This window comes from Crotalus tigris, unplaced genomic scaffold (assembly GCF_016545835.1).
Source record: "Crotalus tigris isolate CLP2741 ecotype Arizona unplaced genomic scaffold, ASM1654583v1 scf7180000017903.3850313, whole genome shotgun sequence".
Classification (NCBI taxonomy): Eukaryota; Metazoa; Chordata; class Lepidosauria; order Squamata; family Viperidae; genus Crotalus; species Crotalus tigris.
The window spans coordinates 982,689-1,009,950 of record NW_024096713.1 but is presented as its reverse complement, the minus strand read 5'-3'; the positions used below and the strand labels follow the sequence as shown (position 1 = coordinate 1,009,950).

General features: G+C 38.4%; 3 protein-coding genes across 8 annotated transcripts in view; 2 read left to right on the top strand and 1 right to left on the bottom strand.

Annotated features, from left to right (window-relative positions):
• Window positions 1-3,812, top strand: part of PSME4 (proteasome activator subunit 4) — a 103,397-nt gene extending 99,585 nt beyond the window's left edge. For both annotated transcript variants that reach the window (XM_039344331.1, XM_039344332.1), the window contains one exon: window positions 373-3,812. In XM_039344331.1, the coding sequence (XP_039200265.1) occupies window positions 373-507 (135 nt within the window). In that variant the 3' untranslated portion in view covers window positions 508-3,812. The remainder of the gene's footprint in view (window positions 1-372) is intronic.
• A 3,087-nt stretch (window positions 3,813-6,899) lies between these two features.
• Window positions 6,900-12,507, top strand: GPR75 (G protein-coupled receptor 75). Of its 5 annotated transcripts, none has more exons than XM_039344330.1 (3): window positions 6,900-7,659; window positions 9,307-9,400; window positions 10,195-12,507. In XM_039344330.1, exon 3 carries the CDS (start codon window positions 10,278-10,280, stop codon window positions 11,925-11,927), a length of 1,650 nt encoding a protein of 549 aa, XP_039200264.1. In that variant the 5' UTR covers window positions 6,900-7,659; window positions 9,307-9,400; window positions 10,195-10,277; the 3' UTR covers window positions 11,928-12,507. The 5 variants fall into 5 exon arrangements, with proteins under 5 accessions (XP_039200264.1, XP_039200263.1, XP_039200261.1 ...); XM_039344329.1 differs by having other exon boundaries at window positions 9,307-9,415; XM_039344327.1 differs by having other exon boundaries at window positions 6,900-9,400.
• Window positions 12,508-14,975: 2,468 nt separating this feature from the next.
• Window positions 14,976-27,025, bottom strand: LOC120308362 (toll-like receptor 2). Its single transcript, XM_039344324.1, has 2 exons — window positions 25,776-27,025; window positions 14,976-18,783 (listed from the first exon to the last, which is right to left on the bottom strand). The coding sequence occupies exon 2, from the start codon at window positions 18,780-18,782 to the stop codon at window positions 16,272-16,274; it is 2,511 nt and encodes an 836-aa protein (XP_039200258.1). The 5' UTR covers window position 18,783; window positions 25,776-27,025; the 3' UTR covers window positions 14,976-16,271.
• Between the last annotated feature and the right edge of the window lie 237 nt (window positions 27,026-27,262).

Here is a 27,262-nt window from a genome sequence, read left to right as displayed (position 1 = left end):
ACATAAAACAACACATTATGTATGCACTAAACAAAAACTAATTGTACATATCCATTAAACTTTTGTACAATTAAACTGTAAACATTTAACAATCCATTGAATAGGATAAAAAGAAATGTATACGGTAATATACACAATTCTTAAATGATTATATATAAATGATGCTTCTTTTCAAATTTAGGGTAATAGCAAGTGTTTCAAATTATATTTTGAAATTATTGATTGGTAGTCCTTCTATAATCTAAAACATTTGAACAAAATCCTAAATAATATATTTATACTTAGAAAGCTGGGCCACAGCCTTAAGATCAAGACAGTTTATAGTTGTTTTAAATACATTGTCTAGATTCCTCTCTGTTTTTCTCCACACAGATGACAGTAAAAAAAACATTGTCCAATTTCCGGAGAACTCACCACGATAACTGGCAGCAGCATAAGCAACAATTCACTGATGACCAGCTGCTTGTCCTTACAGATCTTTTGGTATCACCATGCTATTATGCATAAAAGAGTGAGACTGTGTTGTAAAATCTGTACCCTTGGGCTATTTCGGAATGATCTTCTTGATATCCAGCTTGACATAGCAAAATGTCACCTTTCAAACAGTGCCTTGTAATTTTTAGACTCATTAAATGAAACCAATACTGTCTGGCCTTTTCCTTCCTTCATGTAAGAATCTCTTTAGAATTCTCATTTAAAAATACAAAATTAAAATTTATTACCCTTTTTAAATTGAAAGAAAATAATCAAATACAGATGGGGCATGTATTGAATACGGTGTCAAAGACATTGAAAGATAATTTTTGCTATCTCAAAGGTGCTTTTCAAAAAGCAAATGGACTTTGTGTTTTTTTTTCCCTTGAAAACATTTCACTTCTTGTCCTAGAAGCTTCTTTAGTTCTGACTGAATGGTGGGGAATAGAAGGATTTATATTCTTTGCTGTCATCTGATCCTTAGCCCTTTAAGAGTCGTTGAGGCCACTTGGGGATTTATCTGTACTCTCAGGGTCACCTGAATCAGCGTGCAAATGGGTGTGGAACCTTCTTGGGACTGCTGAAAGGACTGTTGTAAAAACCAAGAAAGTCCAGTTGTCTTTTGAAAAGCACCTTTGGGTAGCCATGATCTGGATGATTGAGAATCTCCATAATTTTTGCTATAGTATATTATCTTGAAATCATTTTACATTCATCTTGCATTATATTTATCTTATGTGATGATAAAATGGGGTTCACACCACATTTACATTTATGTCAGACTAGTATGGACAGTATTTTGACAGCACTGGGTGGTGTTTGCATGTGGTAGTAAACAGGATGTGACCTTGACATAATGAAGAACAACTGCACTGGATTTTACTGGCAGTCTGGTTCACTTGTTATTCTCTTAATGCAGAGGTTCTCAACTTAAATACAGTCCCACAGGGGTCTCAAGCAACATGGAAAGGGGTGAATTTTAAAAAAAGATTTCATAGGTAAAGTCAGGAGAAAAGGCCCAGGTAGCATTGGGAAGATGGCAAAACCTGAGAATCTAGTAATCTGGAAAAGGGATGCATCAATCAAAAGAGTTTTATTTAACTCATTATTTTAGTTCATGAGTGCGGTTGAACAAATTTGATTATCATTCAAGGGATTATGGTATTGCCAAGTTCGAGAATCTTTGCCTTAATGAATTGCCATGTGTAAAATATTTTCACTGTTCAGAAGAGGAACAAGAAAAGAGCCTCATATGAGGTCAGAAACTGGAGCATGCTTGCTTTCATGATCTTTGAATTGAACTGGTTTATAATCATGATAAAATTTATTATTTTAGTAAATAAATCACAATTAACTTGGTTTGTAAATACATACTCATATGTTATTATTATTTATTTTCAAGGTTTATAGGTTGTATAGGTTGTTCCAGTCAACAAACCACTAGCATAAAACATAATTTGGGTACAATAAATATATAATAGACAAAAATTAAAATCTGAAATATATAGTAGAAATATGTGCCCAAGGAATCAAACCACATAAAGAAGACTGTTTAAAACAATTGCTCATTCAGAGATAGTTACAATAACTCTGTCTTGTAAAATACCCAAAACTTCACCAACTTTCTGAAGAACAGGAAAGATTGATAATCTTCCTTGGCAATTGGGAAGTGAAATAGTATATAGTACAGTATATAGATGATTTTGATGACAGATTTCCATTCCAGACTCTGCTTAAGAGAGGCAAATTTTGCCCTTGTTCTTGCTAAAGATAGATTGGGTTTTGTGACTGTCAAATTATCTGTCTCTTTCAGGGTCTCAGAAAAATAAGAGACTGCTTCATTTCTGTAAAGATAAAGGAAACTTAAAATTTAACTTATTGAATATAGAACTCTTTTGGATTGGGTAATTCAGAGGCTTATAGTTGGAATCCTTTTTAAAAGTACATATAGTATGTTCCTTGAAGAAGATTAGATTTCTGTTTAACTGAAGAAAAAGGCTCTGGCATAGTAACTAGTCTCTGCATGAATAAGAGAATTGTAATTTTCTTTTTCATACGTCCATGCAAGTGTCTTGTATTTAAGATAAATTCTACCTTATGGAATGACTAATACTGCAGTTTCTCTTTTTCCTTTTCTTATAATTTTCAGAGTTAGATTATTTCTTATACAAATGGATTGTTTGTTGATATGAGATGAATAAATGGGCACCCAACCTATAAGAATATGCATGACCAACTCTTCATTGTACCTTTGGGTATAAGTGTAGGTAGTAATACCATCCCAATTTTTAAAAAAGATTTTTATTTTCTTTTTAGCTCACATGCAAAACCAAGCTATGCAGTGCTTTGTGCTCAGTTCTCTTTAAAATCTTAGCTTCTAAATATATACTGTTAATCTTTGTTTCATGGCCAGATTTTCATAAGATCCTTCATCCAGGTACTGAACTTTAACTTTCCCTGGTTTTGTAAGTGGCAACTTACATTTTTCCAATTTAGTAGAGCCCGTGGACAATAACAGGTATTTGCTATTGTTTTATTTTATGTATATATGTTAATATTGAGTGGTTAAAGTCTTCTAAAATAAAATGTTCTGTATTGATACTCCCACCTTTCCTCATTTACTCTATGTCTCCATGCTGGAACAGATACTTAAGTTGCATTAAAACACAGAAGTACTGTATCTGTCCCCACCAAATTCCTTTTTGATCTGTAACTCTGGTGGCTATTGACGCACTACTTTAAAAACATGTCCAATACATGTTACATAAATGTAAAAGATTGTATAAATTGTAGGGGCATTGCATTGACAAAGTACTGTATAGTTTGCAAAAGTTTTACATAATCCATTTGTGAGATTATCTTGTAAAGAATCACACTTTTCAGTGTTAAAATACTGCTTTAGCTTTTGTATCCAATTCAAATGCCAATTTCTTCTGGTTTATAATACTGCTGATTCTCATTAATGAATTTATTTTGTTTTGGGTTTAATATTCATTTATGATTAGTGAATGAATTAATTTTTTACCAATATTTTTTTCTTGCTACTATCCTAAGTATATTTTAATGTATGGTAAATAAGAGAATTGAAATCTCTGTCCCATTTAAGAAAACAAAAACAACACAGACTTGAAAATCACACACTATATTTTTTTCTTTGTGAAAACAGGAATATAATATGCTTTTAAATCATCTGCCTGCAAACATGGCAGTGTAACCTGGACAGCATGTCCTAAGAGTAAGTGAAGAAATAACATGTATAGGGTAGTGCCAAATGCATCTTCTTACTTTCAGTTGTGTACTTAGTTTAAAGCTGAATAAATTAATTATTTGTAAAACTTTGGGTATGCGTACCATGTTTATCCTTCAGTGTATTCTCTCAAGTAAGTGTTTTCATTTAGGATAGGAGCTAACAATGTCTAACAAGGATATTTGGGATCTAATCAGTCTCTTGAATATAAATGGTGGGTTGTTTGATTTTAGTTCTGAAAGTACATGAAGTCTTGGTATTAGAGAAGTAGATCCAGTAACTTTAAAAGTTCTATTGGTACTCTTCATAAAAGTAATTCAGTTAAGAGAAGTTTGAAAACTCACATGTCTTATGATATAAAAATACTTATTTGAATTATTCACATTTTACAAATCTTGTCAGCTTTAGGTTTAGAATTAAAATGCACACATATAAATTATATTCTTTTAAAATGAGATATTTTTAGAGGAAAAATCTGTAAAAATATTTGCTGTTGTTTTCTCCTTAAGCTTAGCACACAAATTTGATTTTGGTAACTTGGCTCTCTTAGGAAAAAGAAGAGTAGGATAGCTTCCAATCACAAAAAGGTGATTGAATTGTGCCGATTATTGTTGCCAAGGAGATCTTTCTAGCTAATTCATCCTAGTTCTAGTTCATCCTCTTCCCTTTCCTTGTGGAAGGCAAATCTTAGTTCTAATTTATGCCCTGTGCAAAAATAATCAAAAGAGTTGGTAAGGAAGTGCGTACACAAATTTTGTTATTTCTGATCTTATTTTTGTAAATGTTATATTCATCCGTAGTCTGGTAAACTCTTGTTGGAATTATCACAATCCCTCATCTATAAAAAAATAATGTGGAAATTTTGATTGGTAAGATAGCAAGAATTCACACTGCTTGCTTGAATGTCTCACAAATTTAAAGAAGCTTTGCTGGTTGTCACTTTGTTCTGGGAAACCAATTCAAAATGTTGAAAGCTTATTTTTCAAAGTCATGGCATTATAATAAAGTAAGAACGCAAATGGATAGCTCTGCTGCCATTATGAAGAAAAATCCATACTTGAGTGGGGGTGAACATCACAAGCTGCTTGCATCCTCCTCCAGGAAGCATTTCATTGACATCACTTTAGGATTGCCTTAGTGCAGTGCTGCTCAACCTTTTTAATGCCGCGACCCCCAACCAGTCGTAAGTCGAGGACTACTCAACTGGTCGTAAGTCGAGGGCTACTCAACTGGTGCAGCACCGTTTGCAGAATGGGACTTTTGGCGGGCTCAGCAGGGCAGAGACAGCCTGGACAATTCCTATTGGCTTTTGAAAGCCAATAGAATTAGATTCTATTCAAGAGAGTCTATTCTATTGGCTTTCAAAAGCCAATAGAATAAAAGGGAGTAGCACAGCTAAGGAAAAGGGGAAAAAAAATGGACTGCATTGTTTGGCAACCCCCGTGAAATGGTCGTTCGACCCCAAATGGGGTCCCGACCCACAGGTTGAGAACCACTGCCTTAGTGAGAGAAAATATTAATTCTACAGTGGTATTATTGTATGCTTATGTGATTTTCAGTGACACCGTACATGTCTGATTGAGAAACAATATAGCTTTTGTAAAGATACAAAAAACAAATTATGTGACTCAAACTTTTTTTAAAAGGCTATGCAAAACCGCCATAATAACTGAGTTAATTGCAATCTATGTATGCACAAAAGGATATAAATCAAGATTTAACATCTCCCTCTTGCTTTAAAAAAAATCAGCTTTGTCTATCATTCCAGAGATTTTATCTCTGACCAAACATTTTCAGTTATCTGAAATGGTAGCTGCAGTTCAATTTGTAAGCACAAAAGGGAGAAAATGAGGGACTTTGGAAATATTTCATATTTTTTCTGTTCTCCCCATCCCCATATAAATGGCAATAGCACTGGATCAACACTATACTATAGTAAGAGTACAACATTTTTTTGGCTCCTGTGTATTTCTGACTGAGGAACAAAAGAGAAGGCTAATTTGCTACTAGTCTCAGATGAATGTGTATATGTATATGATGCTAACTTCTCCCTCATGCTTCTCTATAACATGTAGCAAGATCCCACTGAAAAACATTTTACTAGATGTGTCATTAATTCTAATATATAATATACCTCCTTTTCTGTTTAGAGCTGCCTCTTCTAAATTGCAAGTTTATGGATAGTGATACCTAGAGGACACTTTTTGTGTTGAACACCTGCTTGTGCTCTGAATAATGTTTAGGAAATTCCAAACTATGCATTATTTCCCATCCAAAGGACTATTGTAAAGAAAGGGGAAAAGGCTCTGTTATCAGGATAACTGTCTAGCAGTTGAATAAGAACAGAACCAGATTTGGTGCAAGAGAGAACCTAGCAAAAACAGGTCAACTTTGAAAAGAAGATGGATCTGGTCAGAGTTGCAAAGAAAGCCCAAATTTCACCCAAGACACCCTATGGGAGAAGCAAGTGGGGAGCAGCTCATAAGTTGGCACCTGTGGAATTACACACCCCATTCTTCCTGATGTTACTTTCAATAATCAGAGATGCACATGAAAGAACACCCATACCTGCTCATGCAACACATTACCTTGTTATACATAAGAAAATATAAATGGCTTCTGTGGCCGCCACTTCCACTGCTAAAACATCCTACCCAATTTATGTCTGATGCTGGTTTTCTAGTACATCGTACATAGCTTTACTAAGAAAAAGATACCTAGATTGACTTGTGTCTCTTTTCTTTCAGCTACAGAATCTCCCACAGGATGGACACTTTTGACTTGAACAGATATATTTCATAAAAATAAAAAAAAGCCTGGTCTCCCTAAAAAGCTTTGGAAGAGTTTCTGTCATGGCTGATGTCACCATGCTTCTAATAAGATCAGTATCTAGAAGCCCCCCCCCCCACACACACACAGTAGCCAGCTGAGAAAGTAACCTGGAACAGACACAGCTGGAAACGGCACATCTCTCTCTCTCTCCTCCACTCCTTTTTTTCTCCCTAACCTTCCTTGAAGAATATTTAGGCGATTATGACCACTTTGTAAAGTTGCAGCTGATTTAATAAGAGCATTAAACAGACATGTTTCTTATCGCCAACGTCATCACTACTTTTAAAAAAATGTTTTAGGGAAACTTCAAGAATAATGCATTTATTGTGCACTCGTTTTTGTGAATTGAAATCCTGCTAGTTATGGGTGAGTATTGGCTGGACCTGGCGTGTGCCATTCAAAATGCTCGACAGTTCGCACTCTTCTCAACGCCTTGCGTTGTTCTGGATATTTATATGCATGTTCGCCAGCAAATGCTACTTTTCAGCAGCATCTGCTACTATCTCTCAGACCTGCCACAATTTCAAAGCAGGTTCCCCGAAAGGAAAGAAAGGGGGAAGGGACTGAGCCAGCTGCCTTTATCGGAGCAATACGGGTACCGCGCACCGATTGCGGCGATGTTTCTGTGCAGTGCAGGGCTCTAACGCGCTCTTTCAGGCCAGGCGCTTGCGTGAGTGTGCTATGACCGTGCGTCCTGCTCTTGGGAACCACTCACCCGCTCGCTCAGGGGCGAGACGCTAGAGCGGTTTCGGTGTCGCCGAGGACGCGGAAACGGCTCCCGGAGCAATGCGAGGAAACCTCTCGGAGGGGAGACTCCTTTGAGCCGGCCGTCGTCCTTGAACCGCGCATTGCAAAAAGAAGCGCGACGTCATTTCAGCAGGCGCGCGCGGCGAGGCTTGCCGGGCTAGCAGCGCCGACCCGCTCCCTCCTTTTCCTCAGGCCCAAACGCAGGAGGGAGACGGCGGAGGAGGTCGAACCGTTCCCTCTCGCCGACGATGACTTCACCTTCCACCAGCCGCAGCCCCGACTGCAACTGCCTTCTGCCTCTGGTGCGGACGGACGCGCGAGGCGCGTGGCCTCGGCTGCCTCCACGAAGCCCGCGCTTGGTAAGGACAGGCCGGTCCGCCGATGGACTGAGGGCTTCGTTCCGGCGGGTCGGTCGGTGGGTGGACAGAGAGCGGAGCGCCTGGGTCGCCCTAGCCTGGACGGTGAAGAAGGCCGCGTCTTTTGTTACCCCGATACGCACCTGAGCCCGCTCGGCTAAGCTAGAGCTCGACAGGTCCAGCCGTATTCGAAAATCACCCGCCCTTCTGATTAGGCCCCGCGCTTTTCTTATGAGCCCTACGGAAGAGGGAAAGGAAGGATATAAGGAAGGAAGGACAAGAAAGAAGGTTATTGCCTTCTTTCTCAAACTCTAAAAAGGCCGGAAAGGTACTTCTGAAAATTTTGACCCGACTGAATCCCATTTAAATCAGGGCAGCTGTATAGTGTACTTATAAAGCATGGGATAGGTTTTTAAAAAAGCAATATAGGGGAATTATATTATCTAGTCGGGTAATTAAATGTTGGCAAACAAGCTCAGGAAGCACCAAGGACTCCTCAGAAAAAGAAAACAAAACTAGTAGGGAATAGAGAAATGAATGAGCTGAGCTGCTTTATGTGGTCTTTTTTGCCATGTTGTTTTTTAAAATTAAATGACCACTCCTTTCGGTCAGGCTGAGGATGGGAATGACTGAGATAAAATGCCAGGTATGGGACTGAAATGATGGCCTTCAATAAGCCAAGAGTTGAGATGATGGGCATGATTTTCGGTCAAAGACATTCCTTTCTCTGCCCAGAGACAATTTTTACAGTTCCCATGATCATGCTTTGGTTCCTTACATCCTAGTCCAGGAGACATCCTGGCCCCATATGTATACTTCAGCCCTTTCAGTCCCAGCCCTGTCATTCCAGTCTCACACCTTCCTTCTGTTTCTACCACCAACATGTTAGTATCAGTTTGGAAGCTGTTGTTCCAGTCCTTGGTCTGCAATTTCAGTTACAGTCTTGGTCTGGACTTGTATCCAATGGTCTGTCTTTAGAGTATTACAGAGAAAGAAGCACCCTCACCAATCTCATTTCATTGCAATTCTAAAATTGTACTTCATTTTAGAACAGTGTATATTTATATATAAAGTCCAGGAAGATTTTAGCACAACTCTATTTGGTGTGCCAATTATACCTTTTACAAGATTGAGAGGGCCCTTCAGAGAATTACTCATGACCTAGTCACCTTGTGCAACAGGTTCTACATGGGACTGCCCTTGAAGACCACCCAGAAGCTTCAACTGGTCCAGAATGTTGCACATGAACAGTAATAGGCATGGCCCAGTATATGCCCATGTAACACTTTTATTCTGCAAGCTCCACTGATTGTTGGTTTGCTTCCGGATACAATTGAGGGTGCTGGTTGTTACCTATATAGCCCTACATGACATAGGCCTGTTACTTCAACATCTGTCTCCTATAATATCTTCCTTGCCAATTGTATACTGCAGGGTTGGCACATTTATGGTTCCTTCAATTTGGCAGAGTGTGAAACTCTCACTTAACATCTTTTATTGATTTTATTGCAATTGCTTTAACTGTTATGAACCACAGAATCAGTGAGAGTCATTATTACTATTATTATATTGTTAGAATGAGTGCTGGTTGTAAATAAATGACAATAAATTATTTCCTGTTGAATTCATTTCTGATTTTTTTGCTGATAGGAGAAGCTCACATGGGATTGTCTGCATCAAGTGCCAAAATGCCATGCATATGGATTTTGAGTGCTGTTTGTTCCCTGCCTCTCTTTGTATCCAGGTCATTGGTCTTCCAGTATGGCCAGAGTTCATTATATTTCCAAACTAATGCATGAGAGATATGTTTGACTTTTTCATCTTTTCTGATACTGTACTCTTAAATTTAAATGAGTTGTTGCAAAGTCTCCATGTGGTTTGGGGGAGGCAACACTCTTTTAACCATAAATTATCTAAAGTTGTCAGAAATTGAACCCAGATAATAATAATAATAATAGTAGTAAAGTTGGAAGGGACCTTGGAGGTCATCTAGTCCAACCCCCTGCTCGGGCAGGAAACCCTACACCATTTTGGACAAATGGCTGTCCAGTCTCTTCTTAAAAACTTCCAGTGTTGGAGCATTTACTGCTTCTGGAGGCAAGCTGTTCCACGGATTAATTGTTCTCACTGTCAGGAAGTTTCTCCTTAGTTCTAGGTTGCTTCTCTCCTTGATTAGTTTCCACCCGTTGCTTCTTGTCCTGCCTTCAGGTGCTTTGGAAAATAGCTTAATTCCCTCTTCTTTATGGCAGCCCCTTCTATATCCTTTAATGCAATAATACAAATAATTTTTTGCCCCTGAAGAAAGAATTGGGAGGCACTGTTTCTGTGGTGCTTGCAGTAGGATATGAGACCCAATCCATTTTCTGTAAAGTTACCAAATGTAACTCTTCTATATATTTAAGGGCTTACTTGAACTAGTAGAATTGACAGACTTATTTCAGCCCAGCTATTGATATACACTTTTTAAGACAAACTAACAACTCTTTTAATGTTTATTAACTAATTTTTGGTATTGGGGGGTTGTATTTCTACACATAGGTCTCACCAAGTATGCACCTCAAACGACCAATGCCAAATTCACAATTTTGAAGTACCAGGACAGCAGCAGGTTACATTCTGTGATGATGAACCTGACGGAGTGGGCTGAAACCAAGTGGACAGATCTCTCAAATTCCTCAGCACAACTGCCTCCACCATCTTGGAGAAGCAATGACTCCTTTTCTTTCCAAGGGGATCTCCAGGAGATAATCCACACAGCCACTTTAGTTACATGTACCTTCTTGCTGGCTGTCATTTTCTGCTTAGGTTCTTATGGCAACCTTATTGTTTTTTTGTCCTTCTTTGACCCAGCTTTCCGGAAGTTCAGGACCAACTTTGATTTTATGATCCTCAATCTATCCTTCTGTGACCTTTTCATCTGTGGAGTGACTGCCCCCATGTTCACCTTTGCTCTCTTTTTGGATTCTGCAGCTGGTATCCCTGATGCTTTTTGCTTTACCTTCCACCTTACCAGCTCTGGGTTTATCATCATGTCCCTCAAGACAGTGGCTGTTATTGCCCTTCACCGATTAAGCATGGTGTTAGGGAAACAACCCAATCGAACTGCCTCCTTCCCTTGCACTCTATTGCTTACCCTGCTCCTCTGGGCCACAAGCTTTACCCTGGCTACTCTAGCCACCATGAGGACCCATAAATCTCGTCTTTGCCTTCCTATTTCCAGCCTGATCAGTGGTGAGGAAAAGATCATCCCTTATTTGTATGTTATTGATTTCATCTGCTGTGTGACATTAGTTTCAGTCTCTTATATCATGATAGCCCAAGCCTTGAGGAAGAATGCCCAAGTGAGAAAATGTCCCCCCATCATCACAGTTGATGCCTCCAGGCCTCATCCTTTTGCTGGAACACTTGCTACTGGTTGTGCTGATGGGGTACGGTGCACTGTGCCAGCTCTGTATAGAAACCAAAACTATAACAAGCTGCAACACATCCAAACCCATGCATACATGAAGAACTTTGGCCAGTTGTCTGCATCTGCAGCCAGCAGATTTCAGTTGGTGTCCATGATTAACTTGTCCACGGCCAAGGACTCTAAAGCTGTGATGACTTGCATTATTATTGTTCTTTCTGTTTTAATTTGCTGCCTTCCATTGGGCATATCTTTGATACAGGATGTTTTGTCCAGGAACAATGGCATTGTGCTTTATCAATTTGAACTATGTGGATTTACACTCTTTTTTTTAAAGTCTGGATTGAATCCTTTTATATATTCCCGTAACAGTGCTGGCTTAAGAAGGAGGGTCCTTTGGTTTATACAATACTTGGCCTTTGTTTTTTTCTGTTGTAAACAGAAAACACGGCTTCAAGCTGTGGGCAAAGGGAGTCTGGAGGCCAACAGAAATAAATCATCTCATCATGAGACCAACTCAGCTTATATGCTATCTCCAAAGCCTCAGAAAAAGTTTTTGGACCAAGCATGTGGCCCTAGTCGCTCTAAAGAAAGTATGCTGAGTCCTAAGGCTTCTGTTGGCCATCATCATTATGGAGGAGGGCAGAGTAGTTCCACCCCCATGAATACCCGCATTGAACCTTATTATAGTATTTATAACAGCTGCCCTTCTCAGGAAGTGAGCACTCCCAACAGCTTGCAACCAACAAATTCTCCATTCAGATATGCCAACTCCTATATTGCCATGCATTATCACCCAACAAATGACTTAGTGCGGGATTATGACAGTACTTCTGCTAAGCAGATACCAGTGCCCTCGTTGTAGCTGGTGGGAGCCAGCAGTGTCCAATGTTCTACCACAATGGTGGCTATCATATCTTGGCAAGTTGTGCCATGAGTCATCCATATGATGTACCATTATTGCATGTGCATGAATGTTCAATCCCTCCACACATTAAGTTGATTTTACTTTAGTCAGGCAGCAGCTGGGCTAGGAAAGATAGGACTGCAAGCTTCATGCCTTAGCCAGGCTTCTAGGTTCTCCTATATGTGTCTTGCAAATTACTATTCCATATTCTGCCATTTCATTAGTAGTGTTTCTCCTTTTTAAAGATTTCTGTGTGTGTACAGTATTATAACCCCAGATGATTTCTTCTGGACTCCAGCAAAGATCAGTCTTTTTAAAAAATGTCTGCTGCCACAAATCACCACTGTTTTGTGCTTTATAACTGAATTGCTTTCTTGTTTATATGGTGAGTGCTCAAAAATGTGTTTTACAAAGTTGCTTTTTAAAACATTTCTATCAAGAGTTATGTCTATTATTGATTTACCATGGAACATTTTTTGCAGATGACAGTTAGTTATGTACAAAGATAAAAATAAGTTATAAAATCTAGTGTCCAGTTCAGAAGTGTGGGATTTCTTTTGTGGTTCCCTCTCATTTTATTGACATTTGCTCAGCTGATCACTTTTGACTTTTTCAAAAGCACAAACTGAATCTGCAGCCCTTCAGTCTTAGGTCTTTTCCTACTACAATAAGACATTTAAGGTAACTAAGGCACTTCTTGCAATATCTTTTTTCCCCTGTTCTGTCCTCATGATGTTGCCTTCATCTCATCTTATCTCCAACTACCTTAAAACCCTTCTTAGCAGTTGTTCCAGTATTAGTTTACTATTTTTCCTGTAAGCAGGTAAACCATGGCAGTTTTGCTATGAGTGCAATTTGATGTGCTTCACTTGATTGGTGTCAAGGTCAGGTGAATGCTACTGGGTTGGGATTAACCCTAGACTGAGTGGTCAGTTTAGGCTAATGCTGGCACTCTTTCAGTTCTTGGGCATTCACTTACAGAGACAGTCCGCTTTAGTTATCAACTTAAAATCTCTGGAATAGCTACAAAGCAACTAGACTGAAGCAGTTGTAAAGGGCTGAATATGGCAAGTGAGCAAGAAAAATGTCTCTATAGTTTCATTTCAATCAAAATCCCTGTGACTTTCAGCTTTTCAGTATGGATTTAGCCCTTTTGTAACAGCATCAAACCGATGCCCAAAGGAACCTGAAAACTTCACCTAGTAGCCAGGTTGGTGTTGGTCATGAGTGAAATATTATTCCAGAAGATCACACTAGTGCAAAACGTTTGTGCAAAAACAAAGCAAGGCTTTAGAGATGCCTAAACTAGTGGGTTTCATCTGTTAAAACTTGTCTTCTCTCCATCCCACATTAGAAGTGTGTGATCAATGTTTTGGCTGGTGATATATCATCAAATCTGTCTGGAGTGTGCTTTTTACAATATAAATAAAGATGATTGTCAGTGTCATGCCTATGTCAGGATAAAGATAACTAGTAAGAGCAGCAAATTTTATGACAGTATAGTTTTCTAGCACCCCAAAGACTGATGGGAAGCATGGACTCAGCCATGAGGAAGAACACTTAGGCGGCAGCAGTTATCTTGGCTAATTCTGTGATTGAGATTCAGGGATTGTATCTAGAACAGTGATGGCGAATCTTTTAGAGACCGAGTCCCCCAAAAATGGCCCCGCCCCACTCCACCCCCTGCCCTGCCCCTGCTCTGCTCCCGCATCCCCCGCCCCGCCTGCCCACAGGATCATTCACTGCCTCCAGGGCCCTCCGCAATCACCCAGGCAGCCCAGCAGTGCTATGGAGGCCACAGCCTCTGCCTGCGCCCTGCAGCATCAACTACCTGATGGGGTGTGAGGGCAGAGTCTTGTCTATGCTGCCTGGCTGCCATGTCCTTGGCTGCGCTGCTCCGTGTGGGCCATGCTCAGGGGCGAGTCTCTTTCAGGGGGGGCTGCTGGAGAGGAGGGGATCACAGGGGGAGGCAAGGCTGGGGCAACGGCATGTGTGCCCACAGAGAGGGCTCCAAGTGCTGCCTCTGGCACCCGTACCATAGGTTCGCCACCACTACTAGAACCTTTCCTGTATAAAGCATATTCACTGAGCTAGAGCTCTTTTTTCTTGGAAGTTTGAGATCTATCACATAAAATAGTTTTAATAATTTTTGCAACCTTTTTTGCCCCATTTTGCTAAATCAAAATTGTAGGTTTGAAGTATGTTCTTTCCCATAATGTATGCCCTATGCATTTAAAATGTGTGTGCATGTGTGCATGTATGATTTACAGGGCAAGAAAGATGATAGCCTTGAGCCATTTCACTAATATTTAGTTGCATATATACTGGGACCATGTTCCATATGCTAGAATTTCAGAATTTCAAACTCACCCTTAAGGTTATATGCAATTTTTTCAAAATCTGCATTTACAATACATCTAAAATAATTAAATATCCAAATTGTTCCAGAGTTACAAAGGTCTCTAAGACCTATGAGATAGTATTAGATGATTTTGGATCTTCCAGTTCAGAACAAGTATACTGTATAGGGAAGTTTTTACCTTAGCTTCATGTCTGACATCCTATATTTTTATATAGAATTTTTTATGGAGAAAATATATCAATCCTATTTCCATAATAAGATTACACTGAGAAACAGGAATAATAGTCTGAGCTGTTATCCCAAAATCCTGTGTCTGCCCCTGAATTGATAATTTTCCCCATTGAATTTGTCTTCCAGGAATAGGCTCAAGAGAAATAGTTCTTTTCCAAAAATTAATGGAATTTGAAGAATATTTAATTCGAATGATATGAATGGATTTGAATTTAAATAAATCAACACACAAAATGTGGGAAACTTCTGTAAGAGGTATTTAAATATAGGAGGAATTGGTACTCATTTGGGAATTATAAATTCAACAGTGAGAGGCTACACTATTTTTTTCCCTAGGACATTAATCATACTTAAAAAAAAATGTTCTGGGCCTCAACACCGTCAGTGAAAGAAATAGAAATTCTCCCGATATATGGAGATCACAACTCAATTTTAATGACGCAAGTTTCAATCATTTTTTTCATTTTAGACAGAAAAATGATTGAGAAAACTCCATGGCACAGTTTTACAAAAATGTAAACAAGAATTGAAATTCTTTTAATACAACTAGGACACCAGGAATCTCCCACATTACTATGTGGGATACGAGTAAAACATATACAAGGGGCTTTCTAATTAAATTAGCTGCAAAATAAAAAAAACACAACAAATGAAAAATACTGTTAAAAGCCAAAATAAGAAAATTTGAAGCATGAAACTAACTCAAGATACAATTGATTAAAGAATTGCAAGACACTAAACTGCAATTAAGTCTGTTAGAAACAAGAGTTACAGAAGAAAATAAAATTTGCCAAACAAAAACTCTGAGTAAACAAACCATGAAAAGTATTAGCTTATCAACTTGTAAAAAAGGAACACAATATCAGCAATAAAGAGTCCAAATTGCCATATTCAAGATAGAATAAGAATAGAATAGAATAGAAAGGTTTCTATAAATACTTATATTCAAAGACTAAATTGATAAAGCTCTTATGAATAAATATAATGTAAAGTTGGTTATCAAAGAATGTAATAGAAGAGAATATATTTAGCTGAAGTTGAACAGTGGAGTTCTTGTTCTCTTGAGTTTGTTTGCTTGTTGTCATTTCATTATCTGACTAGATAATATTCTTTAAGATAGTCATTTTTTTAATGTCCTCTGACTGCTGATTAATGTTTATGGTTCCATTCTGCTAGTTTTCTGCCTGTCTGTCCTATATAGTGGGTTGTACTATATGTTGTAGTTTGCTCCTGTTTCTTGAGCTATTGGGTCTTTTGGTTTACTGAAAAAGATTTGGAGGGTGTTTTTAGTTGGTTCATGTGCTGCGCTGATGCCGTGTAACTGTAATAACCTGTTGATTGTTTCTGAGATGTTTTTGATATATGGAAGTGTAATTCTTAAAGGAGATTGTGCTATGGTAGGCTGAATGTTCAGGTACTTATCCATAAAGTTTTGTGGATATCGATTATGTTGGAAGATATTTATAGGTGGTTTGTTTTCTTTTTATGAAGTTCTGGGTTGCTGCAGTGTGTTTGTACTTATATAAACAAACAGTTTACCAGGAAATACCCTGGTTTTAAGAGGCCACTTTTCTAGAATGGTAACTTAAAACATTACTTTGGTTCCTTATCAATATTCTAATAATTGTATCTTTCAGATGATGGCAATTCAAGAAGTATTTGATTTTTTTAATACTCCAAATATTCCAATACTTCATCAGCATTGCTTCTCATTCAGTTGAATCTGTCTGCTTCCTAATGCAGCTTTTCCTCTGTGTTCTTAGCACTGGCTCATTCATAGTTTTCAACACAGTAGTCAGCTGGTGCCAGAAAAGCTTTTGTTTGTGTTCCTCAGGACTCCATTTCAAGTAGGTTTTCCTTTTTAATAGTTTTCTAAGCTTGCTGAATTTCTTTGGAATGCTGTTGGCTGGCAGATCTTCCAATACAACCATAATGAGGGAATCTTGGTTTTCAGTGAGAACCCGGTGTTCAGCAAAGTACAGCTCATACTGGCACCAACAGCTGTGGACAAAGCTGGATGATAGCACAAAAAGAACTTTATGGCTATTCTCGATACAGTAAAAAATGTTTCCAAGAACTGGATGCCCTGGCATGAAATCCCTTTCATGATAACATACTTTAAATCCATTGGCTTCCAGGTTTTTTAATAAAGTTTCTTTAGTCCAGGAAGCATCATTTTCACTGTATGAAATGAAAGCATCATATATTTTGTGTTCTGGTCTCTTCTCATATTGTTTCCTTTTAGCCTTGCACCAATACCAACCCATCTTTAAATACCATGGAACATCAAAATGCCAGCATAATACAGATATGACGGACATAATCAAAATGACCATAACAACTGTAATTCCAATTTGAAGACCAAGACTACAATACAACATTGTTAGATGACTGTTTTGCAACAAAAGACCTCGCTTTTTCTTTGGAAAACCACAGAAAAGTCTTTCTTGGCCATTTATTTGCATTTGTGGATTAGCAAGGTACGTGTTTGCAAACCAGTATAATTCACAGTTACAGAAAAAGTGTTCCCCTTGAATGGTTAAAATTTTCAAGTTGGTCAAATGGAGGAACATGTCTTTCATAAGAATGGCAATGGCATTATTGCTAATATCCAACTCAACCAAAGATTTAGGGAAAGACCCAGGTTGCAGAAAAAATATTTTATTTTCTGACAGATTCAGATATTTCAGTTCAGGCAGAAAAGTCCCCATGTGACCCAGCAGATTTGTAATTAAATTATGGCTTACATCCAGATTATTTAGGGAAAGGTATGAAGTGTTCACGTTCAGTTGCTTTAAAAGATTTCTAGAAAGATTGAGTAATTTTAAACTTTGCTCTGCCCCGTGGAAAGGGAAATTATGTATGTTATTTTTACTAACATCACATTCCTCTAATGAGTCTGGGAGATATGGTGAAAAATGTTTTATTTTATTGTTTTGAATTTTAAACACAGTTAAATTTGGGAAAAGATTAGGGCTAGCTTTTCCTTGTAAGTTACAGTTGCTTAAATCAAAATGACGTAAAGATTTTGATAAGTAGTGGAAATTGTGTATGGGTTTATTGCTAAGGTCAAGAAAAATATGTGGTTTTTTTGTGTTTTGAAACCCTTCCGGAAGTTCTTCAGTGAAACAATGTAACATTATTTGATGAATTGTGGATTGTGGAAAATTTGTATATGAAATGCCTCCATTAAAGAAATGCTTTTGATTTCTCATTGTAAGTACAGGATTAAAATTAGACATAAGTGCTTCAGCATTGTATATAAATGGATTCCCCTGAAGAAATACCTCTTCTATTTGAGAAAGTATTGCAATGAATTCTTTTGGTATTTGGTTAATTTGTGTGAAAGATAAATCAATGCTCTTGAGACCTCTCGGTAGAATGAGGTTTTTCAGAGTTTTAAGGGGATTGTGACTGAGATTTAAAAACAGAAGATTGTTGTGCTGCAGATTATAGCTGTCTTTTGCAGATTTGGTATTTATAAATATTTTGTTATAACTCACATCAATTAAATACACACTCTTCATTTCAAGGAATAACAGAATCAGGGTTGCGATATCTGTCTCAAGGTTGTTGAGACTTGCGTTAAACTTTTTAATTTGGTCCAGTGTAGTTTTGCAGAAAATGGGATCCATTTTTCCCCTCAATTCATTCTCAGTTAGTTTCCTGTTTGATAGATCAAATGTGCCATTTGCTGGGATTCCACAGCTTGCACTAATTTGTAATGTTGAGTATAAAAATCTTGTTCCCTTTTTGTTGTATTGTTCATCACCAAGAACATTCCACTTTAATACTGAATTGAGATTTAAAAGGCTTTCAGCTTCTTGTTGCTTCTCTGCTGGCTTAGGAGACAATGTCGTGCTCCTTCGAGATGGGTCAGTCAATGAATCATTTATTATTCCATCAGTTTGTGAGAATTTATAAGATGACCTATGCTGTGGTTGGCTATTAGGTAAAACAATTGTTGGATCAACTTGGAAACTATAATTGTGTCGCATATTTAAAATGTTAAGTCTATTGAGGCCTGCTTTCTTTTTTGTAGTCTTTGTTCTTACATTATGTAAAAAGCTGAGGCCTCTCCTTGGAATTTGAGATTCAGGGAATGAAGAAGGACTTGACTTGGACAGAAGACTTTTATTGTCTGAATGCTGAAATTGTTCATCTCCACTACAAAAGAGAATGATGAGATAAAAATGCAAGGTTTTGATGAAGAATCCCATCCTAAAGACAAAATAAAAACAGCAAATGTAACAAATTCAGTTTTACAACTTCACAAATCAGAAACATTTTAGTTGACAAAATTATATTCATATTTATCTTATGTTTTTAATATTTTCAGCCTTAGCTTTTTTAACAGAGATAACATTTTAATGTTAAATGAAAGTTAAATATTCTTTAACTTTCATTTGGAAGAGCCATGGTGGCACAATGGTTAGAATGCAGTATTGCAGACTAATTCTGCTGGTGAGTTCAATTGTCACCGGCTCAAGGTTTGACTCAGCTTTCCATCCTTCTGAAGCCGGTAAAATGTAAAAAGTAAAAAGATTCGGTAAACCCCTTAGAGAGGGCTATAAAGCATCATGAAGCAATATATAAGTTTAAGTGCTATTGCTAAGTGCTGTTGATCACCTTTTCTATTCCTTGTGTTCCTACACTACATAGTTCTTTCAGGAGTCAAATATATTGGTGGGCTGTAAGTCTCAGTTCAGTTTGTTGTTTATAGCTTCATATGTAGAAAATGAATTATGCTTTGGCACCATCAAAGCACCCCTTTGCTTTCTATGATCAGTGAATGGTAAAATCAGGTTTTATATATGATCAATATGAGCTATGAACACAATTCATATTTACAGATGAAGATGTTTTAAAATAACAGTTTTCTAAATATTGTAGGAAAGGTTAGTGCTTCTAAGAATTTATTGGATGATTATAGATTATCAGTTTGAGTTAAAAAAAACCTTCTTGAATGACAGTTTGTTATCACCATTTACCTTCTCATATTGATTAGAATTGCAGTAAAAATGTGTTGCAAGTTACACTTCTCTTCAGCAATTTGGAGAGATGTGAGGTCTATACAAATAGTTTGTATGACATGTTTTTCCATTCAAGAAAATGCCCAAGAACTTCTATAAATTGTGCAGAAAATAAGTCAACATGAGAACTCAGAAAGTGGATGAATTTGAGGATAGGAAAGGGGACTTTGGCTCAGTCACTATCAGCTCAAGCTACCTTATATTAATGTTGAGGGAGAAAAAGTCAAGTTGAGGGAGAAAAAATCAGAAAAGAGAGTGCTATGTAGGAGCACTTTGTATGCTGCCTTGACTTCCTAATGGAAAGATGTGATATAACTAATAAATAAATACATACGAATAATTGGAGACTCTCCAGTCTTCAGTCACGTCCCATGAAAATGGTACATCCTATATTCCAGTGAATAGGGATATAACTAATGAGAAAGAGGCATGTTTATGGTTCCCATTAGTGGTTGTAGACCAGGGCTTTGCAACCTTTTTACCGATTGTACCACTTTTAGGATATGGCAATATTCAAGTACCACCTAGCAAGGTGTCAAAAACTTGATAACCAAAAAAAAAAAAATCTGTTCAAAGTTGCAATTGCACTGAAATGACTTATGACCATTTTTCACACTTATGACCATTGCAGCATGCCCAGGGTCATGTGATTTATATTTGGATGCTTGGCAACTGATTCATATTTATAATGGTCACAGTGTTCCAGGGTCATATGATCCCCTTCTGCAACCTTTTGACAAGCAAAGTCAATGGCAGAGCTGCTGGTGGCCAAGTGCTAAGGCAGGACTTCCTTTCCTCCTTCCCTCCTTCCCTGCCTCCCTTTTTTTCATTCCCATCTCCTTCTGAAGGAAGACTTTGAAACCCCCCCCCCATATTTTTCCTCTTCCATATATTGATCAAACAAGGAAAGGCCTCCAGGAACAGAAAAGACAAGCTGCTGAGTGAACTAATTTAAAAAGGCACATTCCCCTTTAAGAATTAGCTACTGGCTAGAAAGGAAAGTAAGGAAGAAAACAAAAATATAAATACTGGCTGCCAGCTAAGGCAGCCTCCCCAAATGGCTCCATTCATAAGTAAAGGAATGCAACAGACAAAATCCATTCAGGAGAAAAATACTTCAAAATCCCTTGCAGCAAACTTACAGCTAAAAACAGCAGAGCAATAGAAGCTAACACGAGACATCAGCCAAATAGAAATTGCCAAACACTCCTTAAGAACACAAAGCCCACATTGCACAAATCCCAGAGCTTCAAAGTCACAAAAGTACATAAGAATCCTTCCACTCTCCATCTCCCTCTCTCGTGCCTCACCTCCAGCCATTGCTGCCTTTTTTCATTCCTCTTGGAGGATGACCCCTTCCCCGCTGCATTTCTTGTCTGTTTGCTGCTGCCAGCACAGGTGGCTGCCACAGGAGTTATAGATCAGCTCATGGCCAGCCTGCTTCTTCTTCTTCATCATCATCATCATCTCCTCCTCCTCCTCCTCCTCCTCCTCCTCCTCCTCCTTCTCTTCTCCTTCTGTGAAGCTGTCTCCACCTCCTCCCAAGGCTGCTGCTTTTTCTTTCTCTCCCTCTCCTGCCCAAACTGCCTCCTTTTATAGCCTCTCCTGTCTCCGCCCCCCCCTCCTTTCTCAAGGGGGAGGGTGAGCCAGAAGTGAGCCTGGGGCCTTTGCAGCTCCAGAGGACTCTCTCACTGTAAGTCCTTGCCTGTGCTGGCTCTCTCCCTCCCCCACTACACTTGGCTAGGCAGGGCTGTGTACCACCTGCCACTCATTAATGTACCACAAGTGGTACACGTACCACCCGTTGAAAAGCCCTGTTGTAGACTCTTTATCATGTATATATATTGCTATATGTTCATGTTGTAAACTGCCCAGTCACCTCGCAGCGAGATGGATGGCAAACAAATTTAATAAATTTGCAAGGTGATTGGGCAGTTTACAACATGAAAATATAGCAATATATATACATGATAAAGAGGGGATTGACAGAAAAATTTTCATAACACTTTAGTATTAATTTTCTTGTTTGATTTCAGCTCCTTACCATAGGTGTATACTACAGGCTACCCAACCCAAACAGAGGAAATAGATGAACTTTTTGCTAGTCAGCTAACTAAGGTATGTAGGAAGCACATCACAATAGTAATAGGGGACTTTAATTACACTGACATCAACTGGGACAAAAATTCTGCATCAAATGGAAGATCAAACAGATTCCTGACAAATATAGCAGACAACTTTGTCTCCCAAAAAGTAGAGAAGGGAACTAGGGGATCAGCCATATTGGACTTACTTCTCACTAACAGAGATGAAATGATAGAAAGTGTTGAAGCTACAGGAACCTTGGGGGGGGGGAAGTGATCATGCAATATTGGAATTCAACATTATGCAAGCACAAGCAATAGAACATAGTCAAACTAGGGTCTTAGACTTTAAGAGAGCTAATTTCAATAAACTTAGAGCTTAGGAACGATTCCATGGATGAGAATTCTCAAAGGGCAAACAACTCAAAAAGCTTGGGAGATTTTGAAAAGTGAGATTATAAAAGCCCAGTCTAGCACAATACCAACAAAGAACAAAAACAACAGCTTTCAAAAGAAACCAGCATGGCTGCATAAAAAACTCTGATGAATTGAAAGACAAAAAGGACAAGTATAAAAAATGGAAAGAGGGGCATATAAGTAAGGCAGAATATCGGCAACTACCCTGAGCCTGCAAAGGTGAAGGGAGGAAAGCTAAGGCTCAAAATGAACTAAGGCTTGCAACAAAAATAACAAAAAAAGTTTCTTTCAACATGTAAAAAACAAGAAAAAAGTTAAAGAAATGATTAGTCCATTAGTGGGAGAAAGTGGCAAGAAGGTGACAAGCAACAGGGAGAAAGCAGAACTATTTGGCTTGTTTTTTACATTCACCTTTACACTAAGGGAAAAACAGTCTAACCTATTAAAAACAGTACCGTAAAAAACAGATTAGAAACACAAGTTAAGATAGGCAAGAAAAATGGTAAATGAGCACCTGTCCACCCTAGACAAATTCAAATCACAGATGGATTATACCCCAAGGTTCTGAAGGAACTGGCAGATGTGATATATGTAGGCAATCCAATATTTACATGTTTTAAGTTTTCAATTTCAACCCTCAGCAGCCTAGCTAGCATGCATGATAATGGAAGATGCTAAAGGAGTTGGGGTTTGGCAGTATCTGAAGAGCTGCAGCTGGCCTACCCCCAGAACAAACGTGAACATTACAAGGTGGTTTCTGCTGATTGTCTTGAAAAAGCCAGGAGCTATCCATTATCTTGCCTCGGCTAAGTAGGATTTTATAGCAACAATTAGCACTTAGAACTGAGAAAGGATAGTTAGTGCAGTTGTCTCCACAGTAAGGTGATATATTACCTAAAACAAATAAATAATCTAGATGCCACATTTTAACAGGCCGAAGCTTCTGGACAGTTTTCAAAGACAACCTCCATGGAGAAGTAAGCCTGAGCTTGGAAAAATAACTTATGGTCACAGCTTTCACCTAGGTATCCATTTCTAGAATAAAACTGGGTTCAGAAGAATCTCCACATATGGATTCAATGTTTTCAGAGAGAAAAATATCTCATGTAGCTGAGAATCAGGTTCTATGCTTTTATTAACACTTTGTATTTCTGTATTCTCTAAGTTTTATGACTTCCAAGTTTTTAACTGTCTTAGCATGGCTCCAGTATCCAGAGCTCTATACAAATGGTTCTATCCATTTCATACATAAATTAAAAAGCATGGGGGAAAAAAAGAGTCCATAAGTTAAAGGATCAAATCAGATTCACCCTAAAGCAGCACTTTAAAACCATTAGGTTTTAACTGAAAGCTACATCATGCAGTTTGATATAAAGAAGAGACCATTGTATTCTACTACTATCTACCCCACCCCAGATACACTAACAGTAGCCAATCTTCCTTTACCTATCTCCAGTGCTTTTTTTCTAAAAAAAAAAAAAAAAAGGTGCCAGAACTCACACACGTCATACAACCCGCCTTGCCTACCCTACAAGGTTCCATCCAAAAAAGGTGCCGGAACTCCGTTCTGGACGTTCTATGAGAAAAAAAGCCCTGTCTATCTCTACTATCCTCCTCTGGGTCCCACCACCTCTGGTGATCTTAGTAAAAGATGTGCAAGGTCTGTTTCATAGACAAAAGATTGGAAAAGGCCCAGGCCCAGGTAGAGTAACTCCTCCTTGCAGGATCCAATCTGGGTTGGCCACCAGGACCAGAGGTTTTCTTCCAAGCTTTCACACTAATGGTGGAGCCCATCTTCAGGGAACCATTCTCTAGCAGAGTGTGCTGTTCTCTGTGTGGTACTTACCATGCCTGCTGTAAGAGGCTTTTTAGATGTTGATTGGGGTGAATTTATGGCTGGCTTTTAAGCCATTAGCTGTTGTTTGTGCTGCCCAGCCCTCGCCTTCTAAGTATTTGATATGCTGGTGGTAAATCAGCACTCTAGTTGACTGGCAAGGAGCCTGTTTCCCAGGCTTCAATCACTTCCCTGGCTGTTTTTGTGCCTGCTCGTTCAACAATTTTAGTAGCTGCAAAATTGAATGTGTGTCCTTGTTCATTGCAGTGTGAGGCTACCAATGACTACATCTTGCAAGACTACAGTACATCTTGCAACATCTTGAATCCCCTATGCATGGATACCTTTTGCAGACTTCAGCTCAGTATTCAGTGCTATCATTCCAGAAATTCTTCACTATGAACTGATTCAGCTCACTGTGTGTGTTCATACTTGTAGGTGGATCATAAGCTTTTTCACAGATAGGAACCAACAGGTGAAGCTAGAAAAAGTTTCATCTAGTACTTGGGCAATTAGCACAGGAGCCCCTCAGGATTGTCTGCTCTCAGTTGCTCTTTTTGTCTATACCAGGCATCTCAAACTGCCGGCCCACGGGGCATATGCATCACACAGAAACCGCGCCCACCCCATTGTCAGCAATGGGGAAAAAGTTGTGATATGTCGCGCGACATCATGTGACATTACGAGTTTGACATGCCTAGTCTATACTAATGCCTACATCTCAAGGGAAGCTTCTGTTAAAGTAGTTTGCAGATGATAAAATGGTCATTACCTCATTCAAGACAGTGATGAATCTGCATATAGAAGAGAGGTTGAACAACTGGCCTTGTGGTGCAGCCAGAACACTCTGAGCTAAATATGCTTAAAACTGTAGAAGTAAGAGTGGATTTTAAGAGGAGCCCTTCTGTTCTACACCTCTTACTACATTCGACAGGACAGTATCAGCAGTAAAGTCCTTCAGGTTTTGGGGTTATTTAATTTCCTAGCACTTGAAATGGACACTTAATATTAGAACCATCATTAAAAAGGCACAATAAAGGATGTTCTTCCTGCATCAACTCTGGAAGTTCAGACTGACCCAAGATCTGTAGATATAGTTCTAGAGAGGAATTATTGAGTCTGTATTTCTAAAACTGTCTGTCCTGTCCTGTTTGTTGTTTGGTACAACAACCAAACAAGACAGGTAGACTCCAATGGATAGTTAAGACCGCAGAAAGAACAATTGCAACTAGCCTGCCTTTCATAGAAGACCTGTATATTGCGCAGGTCAGAAGGAGGTCTGAGAAGACCCTCCTTCAGATCCCCTCACATCCTGAGTATAAACTCTTTCAGCTCCTTCCTCCTTGGAATGGCACTACTGGGCACTGCATGCCAAAACAATTAGACAGAGGGACAATTTTTTTCTTCATGCCAGCAATCTGCTGAAACCTAATCCTCAAGAGTGCTGTCTAATGTCCTGTGTATATTCACCCTTGTAGTATGGCTGTAGTATTATCATTTATCCTTATCTTTTTTAGTTTCCACCTCTTATTGGCATTATTCTCTTAATTGGCATTATGATGATGATGATTCTATTGGTTTGTATATACACTGAGAGCTACTGCATTGAAGGCAAATTCCTTTTGTGTCTAATCACACTTGGCCAATAAAGTATTCGGTTTCTGTTTATTTCTGTTCTGTTCTATTTTATTCTAAACTGAAATCTCAAGACAGTACAAAAAGAGGCATGGCATGTATGGCACACAAAAGATTTGTTCCAGCTGCTGTGCTTTCCTCAGTTATTCCCCAAGTATGAATCCTCCCTCAACCATTCTATACCTTTCCTTAGCATGGAGTTTTACTTACCTTTCGATTCATTCTCTTCCCATGATAGAGCTTAGATCTGGAACATTTTGCTGTTAGGGATACAACAGCTGAACAAGAATGGTTTTGAATACCTTTGTCCTATCAAATTGAACTTACTATTTGCATCACATCCTTTGGAAATTCCCTGCTAATAAGGATGTGAACCATTAAATCTCAATGTGGGAAAGCCTATAGGTACACAAAAGGGAAGCTTATTTTGAGTTGTAACATGTTATAACTTGTAGATTGGCTGTTTCCCATAAGTGAATGATTAAACATGATGCAACAAGGAACCAAGGAGCTTGCTTACTTTCCCTTAAGCAAATGAGTTGATTGCTTATTTACGCCAATGCAATACACAGAAGTTGCTTTAATCTGTTCCATCTTCTTTGTCATCCTGCAATGCTTTTGGTCTCACAGTCCTTGCTCACTTAACCAACAGATTTGGAAATGCCCTCCACCCTAGGTCCCGTCCCTCTTAGCTTTGTTTCTCATAATGAATCATTGAGGAAAGGTTTCTGAATCAAATAAGCTGTGACAAATATTATTTTACAGACATCTTAATTCATTTTCCCACCCACTTTTGGTGTTTTATTCAAACGAAACAAGAATTGCTGCAGACAGGAAACAAACTGCAATAATCTGAGGTAACTTTTACTGTTACTTCCGCATTACTAAATTTTCCAATTGTAGCATAGCAATTTCAGAATTAATGCTAAATCAGAGCAGCAGCACATGAAGACTACCTTTATAGTGATTCAGGTGTACTTCAACCCAAAACAAGATGCTTCGTGTATTCTGTGTGCTTAATTTAAGCCTGTCAGTTTTGGATGAGGACTTAATACACAGTGAAAATTCCGCTGGTTTGTATCAAGTGGCTTATAGATCAGGAAAAAAAACCTAAGAAAACTTCCTTTTTCTTAAATTGGTATCTATTATATGTTTTAGATTTCTATTCCCAGAATTCTCAGCCAGATGCTAGATATTCTGGAAGTTGGTCCAGCACATCTGAAAAAACATCATGTTGGGAAAATCTGTTCAGAATGTATTTTCTCGACTTAAGAAATCCTCATTGATATTGGAGGGGTTTTTACACAATGGATTAGTTGAGTAAAAACCTATCTGCAGAAGGAAACTAAAGTTTTATAAAGGTAAAATGATGCTTACCAAATAAATATAATATTTCCTGCTATACAAAAGAAATGATATAACAGAATAATAGAGTCAGAAGGGACCTTGGAGATCTTCTAGTCCAGCCCCCTGCTCAAGCAGGAGACCCTATACCATTCCAGACAAGTGGCTGTTCAGTCTATTCTTAAAAGCCTCCAACGCCCACAACTTCTGAAGACAAGCTGTTCCACTGATTAATTGTTCATATTGTTAGGAAATTTCTAGGTTGCTTTTCTCCTTGTACTAAGGAGAAATTTCTTAACAGTATTTTGATATATTATCAAAATAATTATCAGATAATATATTGATATATTATC

What these genes read in the sequence shown, in the direction of transcription:
- GPR75 (XM_039344330.1), top strand. Translation starts at nt 10,278, where the DNA reads ATGATGAACCTGACGGAGTGGGCTGAAACCAAGTGGACAGATCTCTCA.
- LOC120308362 (XM_039344324.1), bottom strand. Translation starts at nt 18,782, where the DNA reads ATGGGATTCTTCATCAAAACCTTGCATTTTTATCTCATCATTCTCTTT.